The following is a 9,059-nucleotide window of genomic DNA, read 5'->3' on the forward strand; positions in this document are numbered from 1 at the left end:
ATCTGAATTTGAAAAAAGTAACATTGATAGTGCAGACTAGTTAGCTCAGTTGGTTAAAAAACAGTCTTATAACACTAAGGTCATGGTTTGGATACCTGAACTGGCCAGCCACCAAAAAAAAAAAAAGATATTAAACATTAAACATTTAATATATATGTTTCAGTTTTTAGCAAGGCAAAGTTTACCTTTCAGAGTATCATCCAAGAAACTTTATAAGCATGATAATGAAAATATTTTCATTTGACAGAAACCATAGAAAAATGTGATAACATTACAGCAGAATATTTATACAGAATATTAATATCAACACCAAATGTCACATATTATTGTTGGTGGAAATAAAAAATCCAAACAATTAAATGTTAGCAGATGTGAATATTGACATTAAACACATTTTTGGTATATTGCACACTAAAAAAAAAAAAAAATCAACCAAGAAATAATCTGAAAGGACGGAAATATGAAAATGCCCCATATACACATGGAACACATAATAGATGATCAGAGTACAGCACTGAAAAAACTTCCAGGGCATTTTTATATTCCTTGTTCTGCATATTCTTTAAATTTGGTAGTGAATGATACTCTTTTGAGCAAAAACCTCTTTTGATACTCCTATAATTTTTACAAAAAATTTTTCAAAACAATTGAATCAATGCCATCAGATCCAGCATATATGCTCTCTTAGACAATGCTATAATATTAATTAGAGTTTAATAATGAAAGCCAAAGATACACATTTGAAAATAAACTACTTTTTTAGCCACATTCCAAATCTTCCTCTTTTTCATTTTTTTAATAATTTTGTAGTTGACACGTAATAATTGTACATATTTATGAGGTGCAGAGTGATACTTCGACACATGCATACAATGTGTGATGATCAAGTCAGGGTAATTAGCATATCCATCACAACAGACATTTCTCATTTCTTTGTGTTAAAAATATTTGAACTACTCTCTTCTGCCAATTTGAAAATATACAACAAATTATTGTGAATTATAGACACCTAGCACTGCTATAGAACACTAGAATTTAAGTACATTTCCTTTCTAGCTGTTTGTATGTCAACCAATGTCTCCCTATCCCCACTCTCCACCTTTCCCAACCACTAGTAACCACTATGCTACTCTCAACTTCTATGAGTTAAACTTTTTTAGCTTTCACATATAAGTGAGAACACGCACTGTTTATCTTTCTGTGCCTGATTTACTTCACTTAACATAGTATTTTCCAGGCTCATCCATGTTGCTGTAAATGACAGAATTTCATTCTTTTTTATAGCTGAGTAGTATTGCACTGGGTCCATATTACACATTTTCTTTATCCATTCATCTGTTGATAGACGCTGATGTTGATTCCGTATCTTGGCTATTGTGAATAGTGCTGCAATAAACATGGGGGTGCAGGTATCTCTTCAATAAACTGATTTCCTTTCCTTTGGATAAACACCCAGTAGTGGCATTGCTAGATCATATGTTAGTTCTATTTTTAGTTTTCTGAGGATCCTCCATACTGTTTTTCATAATGACTGTACCATTATGAGGAAGACTGTAATTTTACTATTACAACTGTTTAAGATCATAGACATTTGTAGCTTACCCATGAATGGTTAAAATATGAGTATTAAATCTGTGAATCTTAAGGTCCCTTGCACAGTGCTATGTAAAGATGGTGTGTTTACGTCTGACTGTGGATGATATCAATCAGGATATATTCCATAGGAAGTAAGTGAGTTGGATTTGAACAATAAGCAATTTTTGGAAGGTAACAAATGGTGGGGTGAGTATTGCTAATAGATGCAAAAGAAAAAGCAAAACACTCACTTTGTTTTTTTATAGAGGAAAATGATCTTCAAAGTAGAAAAGTCTACAATAAAATGATTAGGAGGAAAATAAAAACCAAGGAAGAGTAAGAGCAAACTTAGATACTTCAAATGAGTTCAAGTCAACAGGCCCAGGGAAATTACATCCCAGCAAACCAAAAGACCTTGCCAATGTGATCACAGAAACACTTCTGCTTACCTATGAAAAACTGTGAAGAATTGGAAATGTCCCTAGAGACCTGCAAATATTGACCCAATTTTCACAAAAGAGAGTATGTTTAAAACACTGTAGGCTGTAAAACTTAATGTGAATCTTGGGGAAAGTTCTATATTATATATTATTAGAGATGGTTTGTGAGAACTATAGAAATGGTGACAGTATACCAGCGTGCTGTCTCTTTCCTGTCCAACATTTTCATCAAAGACTTCAAAACAAAGAATGCATAATTACCAAATGTGCAGATAAGATAAATTAGAAGAGATAACTAACATAGATGAAAGATCACTATTCCACGATAAGAACAAATATAACAATGTAAATGTAAAGCCTGTACTTAAAAAGAGAAATTGTACCAGTACAAAAAACAAGTATGATCCGGTCCAATAGCTGCAGTTCATATAAAAAAAAAGTCCTGTGAATTTTATTTGGTTGATTACAAAGCCAACAAAAAAGATTGCAATATAAAGCTTCTAAAACAACTGATGCAATCTTAGGCTCTATACATGCATACAAATATTCATTCACTCAACATGCTTTTTTACTAGAAGTACACTATATTTCAAGCACATTAGAAATTTAACACATTTACTAACATAGTGATCTCAAGCAAGAAATTTAACCACTCTAAATCTGTTTCTCCACCTAAAAAATGAAGATAATAATACCTAACCTATAAGGATGTTATAAGGATTAAATGCTTGACATATAAAGACCCCTAACAGCACTCAACAAGTGAAAACGACTACTACCTTTGCTGTTATTATTTGCTCATTGTAAAGGAAGTTGTAGAAGAGATTACTGTCTCAAGTGGAAGACAAACTAGATCACCTTATTTCTTATCACAATAAATTGTAAGAAATAAAGAACAAAATAATTCAGATTCCTACTGCTTGCTACATAATTTTACACCTAAATTAGGATACATTATTAGAAGGTTTTATTCCAAACATTTGGAGAGGAGAAAAAAACTTAAAGTGATTTAATACGTGTGAAAAACAAAGAAGTAACCCCTAAAAAATTTAGTTAAGACCACTGACAAGCATTTCTAAACAGCAGTGCTTTTATAAGATACCTTTTTTGTATTGTCTATTTGCACAGTGGCACTAGAGAGGAAGGCTAAAGCAGTGCTATCACTTGAGCCAATTAGTATGCTTTGGGTTGCGAACAACAGAAAACCCAAAATTAAAAATGGCTTTATTAATAAGTACATTTACTATCTCACATACAAAGCAGTCTAGAAGTAGGATAATTCCAGGGTGGTTTAATTCAGGAGCTTACAAAGTCATCAAGCACCCAAGTTCTATCTTTCTGCTTTACTACTGTCAACAAGGAGCTTTTGTCCTCAGCTTTGTCCCCTAATGGGTGCAAGAAAACTAGCTATAGTTCCAGGTACAACAGGAAGACATAACGAGACCAAATAGAAGAACGGGGGACTGTTTCTTTCTATGTATATATTTATAACAGTAGGAAAATCTTTACAGAAGTCTCCATATCCCCAAACAGGCTTTCCCTCAAGTCTCATTGGCCAGAACTATAGGCTATGTTTATTGTTCATTGCTAACCAAACATTGACAAGAATGGAATTATCATAGTCAACAGAGCCATTATCATTCACCACCTGTGCTGAGGCTTGCCTATTCTGAAACACAAAGGAAGAGAAAATGAATCAGAGTTCTGTCAGAAAAAAGGAAAGGGGTGGGGAAAGGTGATTGAAAGATTAAAATAGATATTCACAGACTAAAAAGAGAAGTGAAAAATATTTTCATTGTAATCACAAGTTAACAAACAAAAATAAATAATAATAAATAAGACTGATTATGTCTTATTTCACACTGTATAGTTCAGGTTTCATGCTGCTTGAATAGTCTACGCCACCCATTTTCATACTTAATTATATATTGCCTCTTATCATTCTTTGAATATTTCCTATCTTATTTCCTTAACTGGACTGCAAACCTGCAAACCTTCCGAGAATTGGAAATCTATCTTTTAAACGTTCCTCAATGCTAACAATCTAAGAAACAGCAAACACCAATAAATACTTATGAAAAGCTAACATTTATTTCATATAATAATCTGCCATCTCATTAAACCTGGTAGATTGAACACAAATAATCACCTGTGCCCTTTTCCAAAACCCCACTAAATGTCAATAAAGAACTTTAAAAGGTATAAATTCACAAGAATAATGAGAATACACTAGAAAACACCAATTGACAAGAAATTTTAACAAAATTTTGGAAGCTGGAAAGAGTATGGACATGTTGCATCTGACACAGCAGACCAGAGAAAGCAGAGACCTAAGCCTGCAGAAGGGGTAGATGGTGGGAGGGAGAGGCAATGGGAAGCAAGCCACAGGCATAGCACTAATCCAGAAAGACTAAGCAACCCAACTGGAGGTAACAGCTATCAGGTAACCAGGTGAAAGTGTATGGTGAGGCAAAAAGCTGAAGGATTGGCTGAAAGTTCATATGAGGAACAGGTGGTCTATCAGATCCCCTCTCCACTTGCCCAAGCAACTGTCCTGCCCCTATCATCACAGAAGACAATTCTCCAGAAGACAATCTCAAAGAAGCCAAAGTAAAGAATCTAGGGATCCTGGACAACAAGCACATCTAAGGGTAGGGATGAGATATCATACCACTACCAGGAAGATTAAGCCTGGACGAGGAATCTCTGAATGGTGGTGAGCCTGCTCTCTCCAACCTCCCAACCCATACCCACAACCATCACCTCTGATAAAATAAACACACCCCAACAGGTAGGAGACTGGAGGATTGCTGTCTTTAGAAACTAAATAACTAACAAGACCTACAGATACTGACATCTGGTGGTTCCACATTAAAATAGATCCTCATCTGTTCACCCCTCCAGGCAACAAGGCCCCCACTACTACCCTGCTATTCATACATGCCTTCCAATTAACACTCTTAAATATCAAAAGCCAGCCAGTGAAAGCCTATGACTCCATATGCTGAGATGGATGGATGGATGGATGGGAGGAAGGGAGGGAGGGAGGGAAGGAGTCAAAAGCCAGCCAGTGAAAGCCTATGACTCCATATGCTGAGATGGATGGATGGATGGATGGATGGATGGGAGGAAGGGAGGGAGGGAGGGAAGGAGGGAGGAAAGAAGGGAGGTCGGAGGAAGAAGGAAGGAGGGGAAGGGAGAAAGAAGGAAGAAAGAAAAGGGATTTGAAGAAAACAAAGACAAGGAAGCAGAAGGAAATTTTAAAAATAAAAATAAAAAAACCATAGAGAGATGATACGATACTGCACCCATGAAACAAGAACAGGATTCTCTTTAAGAGAGAGAGCGTAAACAGTGAGTGCAGATATCCAAGTGCATTGACAGAGAAAAGAAGAATATCATTAGAAAAAGTATGATTCTGGTTATTCTATCTAAGCTGGAATGTGGATGATTGATTAATGACTGACTGGGTGCTACATGTGGCTAGGATCTGAGGGTAATGATTCGTACAGAATAAATATGACAGCTGTGTGCTGGAGTAACCATTTTGCACACAAGATAGAACCAAGTTGACGATGGGAGAACAAGAGAGCCTGGGTCTTTAACTGCTGTTGAGCTGCCAGTGTAGCCCTGACTGCCCTCCATTGCTATGAGAAATCAAAAACAAAAGCAAAACAAAAACAAAAATACCACCTTATTCAATACATTATTTTTGTGGGGCTTTTTTGCTACTTGCACCTTAACCATATACTAACTAATACATTACGTGTATACAGCAAGTTTTCCCCCAAATCCCTACAATATGAAACAAAGAAAATTATGTTCCAAGCTTACTATCTTGTCATTCTTATTAACTATGCTTAAGTCTATCTTACATTAACCAAGAAAGATGAATGCTAACACTTCAAGTTTCAGGATGACATTCTAATCAAGTTTATCACATGTAATAAAATGCAATGCTGAAGGACCTATGGAATACAGCCCCAGGTGTCCATAGCACACTACTCTCATTGTGTTTGGATGTTGCAGAATCACTCCAGTAAGGCTTACCTTCAATTTCCCTCAGTCTGACTTTCTTCTTCTAAATTCATATTGGATGACTGATGGCCAGCATAATAAATATCTTATCTTTCCACACCTTTCCCCCAAGAAGAATATGTCTTTTTGAAAGTGAGGCATTGTCAGACACCTGGAGCCCAAGCTTAGTTCTTAACTCTTTCGTCCAGAGTGAACACTGCAGCTTTTAAATGTCTTTACATTGCTATAACATATCTATTAATATATACTATTCAACTCTATATAGATAAAAAGTCACTTTTATAATTAAACTAGAAATCCTAGGGACAGAGGAAAGAGGAAGGATATGCAATAAAACATAGACCAGTGTGAGTTTAACTGCTTGGCTTAACACAATATCATCTATATTGAAAAATAGGATTATTCTGACACTGTCTAAAGATTTCACAATAAGTAAAAATTTCACAAAATGCTAAAGGAAAAATGTTCTGGCAGACAGGGATCAATGTAATTTTGGAATAATTTTCTTACGATGTCTGGCACAATTAACCAAATCAGTAACAGACCATTTCCTATACGCACCCACCTTTCCCCCAGGGTTCTGGCAGATTGATGACTGATTGGGTAGTACATATGGCTAGGGTCTGAAGGTAATGATGGCAGTCACTTTTGTACAGAATAAATATAAGAGAAGCGAAATCTAAAACATGGCAAACCTCAAAGGTAAGGTAGGACAATAAAGGAAAGAAATGACCTTAATAGACAAGAGTCCGCCTGTTCCTACCTTTCTAAATCAATGCATCCACCAAATTCTTGTCATCTTTGTAACTAAGCACTTCAGTATGAGCTCTGGACTTTGAAACACACCTTATTAAACCTCCTACCCAGAGATGATCAACCAAAAGTAAACTTTTATTTCTATGTTGTTACAGGGAGAAAAGAACCAGCCCCACTCATTAACCAAAGCAGGGAACCCTTTCATTTGTTTCCATTGATGACAAGAATAACAAGTTTACCAGACAACTTCTCCATCCTTAAAAGTCACATCATTACTTACTGAGTACTGGTGAAGAAGAAATTAAGGGAAGAAGAAATTGATTTATTAAAATAAGTCAATCCTGAAATCTAAAGACACCTTCATATTTGCATTGACATTTTCATCTTAATATTCTTGGCACTTATTTTCTTTACTTTTTAAAAGGATTCAAATACTAGGAAGGTAGAATGTATCAACAGGAGAAAAAGCTGACACTTTTCTTACTTGCATAAGCTAAAATTGTGATGAATGTTTACATTTAAAGGCTTAATGACTACATCCTACACCCTCAACCTTAAAAAAAAAAAAGAAATGAGTGGAGGGCCTTACAGCTTAAAACCTATTGGAGGAGAGGTCTATCTGACACTGGCCAGTGCAGGTTCTATGCAACCTCCGCTGTAGACCCTGAGACTAATTTGTCTTCCCTCTAATTATTTCTTCAACTGACTCACGCCATACTTGTATTTCTCAATTTGGAGCTTTCCTCAAAGGGAAGGAATGAAGTAAGCAAATTCCCTCATATCATATAATGATCTACTTCTTTAATATATGTGCACCTAAGGAGGATAGGAGTTACTGATAGACACACTAAAAATTCAAAAAACTTGCCATGGGGTAAATGAAATTAAGGCAGGTCCATCAGCCAAAGTTCCCAGCCTTTACATTATGGTGTACCATCGAACAGTCTGTATTGTAATTGCAACTGCGTAAAACCTCAATATGTACAATTAAAAAGGTATAGACTCTATTCCTGTATTCCTTCCTTAAAAAAAGAGGAATATATGAGAGGTTTATTTGTAAAGCAGAAAAACCAGCTGAAAAAAAATTAATAATGTTGCTAAATCAATAGGAACTAGGTGTTTTAGCAAAGCTCTTATGCAATATTCTAAATTTAGCTGAAATGCACAAAAAATAGAAATCAGACTATTTAACTGTTTCTTGTGGTAGAAAATGACAAAGCTCACCTTCTCAATATTTATCTGGTGCTTTCTTAACCTCTCCAGGTCTGTTGGGATTACTATCTTAATAAATTTCTGGATAGCTGGTTCAAGACGGCGTAATTTCACTTTTTCTTCATCTTCAGACATCCTAAAAATACGTTGTGTCACTTCCACTTCTGACAACTGTCTTCTCCACTCATACAGAAAAACCTAAAAAGGAAATGTTTCTTTAAGAATGTTTTTCAATCAGTTTCCACTATTTTTAAAAGCCAACAATGGGGTAGTTTTAAAACTTATCCTAAATACATATTCAACTTCATCCTGAACTTGACTTGTTTTTTCTTTATGAAACCATGTATGTTAAAATTTTTTTCTCTTTACAAAAGTTATGTACATTCACTTTAGAATGTTTAGAAAATATAAATAAATGAAGAGAATAAAATAAAATCAACAATCATCTCCTTACTCTTAGTTAACTACTCTTTACATTTTGGTGTATGTCTCTCCAGGACTTTTTCTACATTCCTTACTCTTAGTTAACTACTCTTTACATTTTGGTGTATGTCTCTCCAGGACTTTTTCTACGTTAAGTATGTATGTATGTATGTACAGAAATAACCTTTTTAAAAAAACTAAGAGTATAGTACCCAAGTTTTCATTTCCCAATATATCTTGGACATTGAATAACCTTTTTTTTAAAGGTGTCAAATAGCAAAACTTGACATTTCATTCTTAACATTTCTGCTTGCATCAAACTCTACTTCTAATGTCATTATAATGTAACTATATAATTTTATACTTCAAATTTATTATACTATGCAACTCTTCTCATTGATATCCTTTAAACTGTCTCTTCCCTTTCTCACGAAGTAATTAGTATTGTCTACAACTGATACAAATAACCAGTGACAAAGCTAGAGTAAGAACCCAGATTTTCTGAAAGTACATTCCAATGTTTTTACTTCACCAACAGTTTTCTACCAGTGTTCTGGAAAGTCCAAGGGTATGCCTTTGGTGCCAGGGTAGGAGAGGGTAGGGGCTGGAAATGAG

General features: G+C 35.1%; 1 protein-coding gene across 2 annotated transcripts in view; it reads right to left on the minus strand.

The window, feature by feature from the left end:
* The window catches only part of STX17 (syntaxin 17), a 48,628-nt gene extending 40,413 nt beyond the window's left edge, over positions 1–8,215 (minus strand). For both annotated transcript variants that reach the window (XR_551065.1, XM_008580518.1), the window contains exon 1: positions 8,034–8,215. Coding sequence is in view for 1 of the 2 variants with exons in the window: in XM_008580518.1 (XP_008578740.1) it covers positions 8,034–8,156 (123 nt within the window). In the remaining variant the exon portion in view is untranslated. The remainder of the gene's footprint in view (positions 1–8,033) is intronic.
* Positions 8,216–9,059: the final 844 nt, after the last annotated feature.

The sequence above is a fragment of the Galeopterus variegatus genome, unplaced genomic scaffold (genome assembly GCF_000696425.1).
Source record: "Galeopterus variegatus unplaced genomic scaffold, G_variegatus-3.0.2 Scaffold2116, whole genome shotgun sequence".
NCBI lineage: Eukaryota > Metazoa > Chordata > Mammalia > Dermoptera > Cynocephalidae > Galeopterus > Galeopterus variegatus.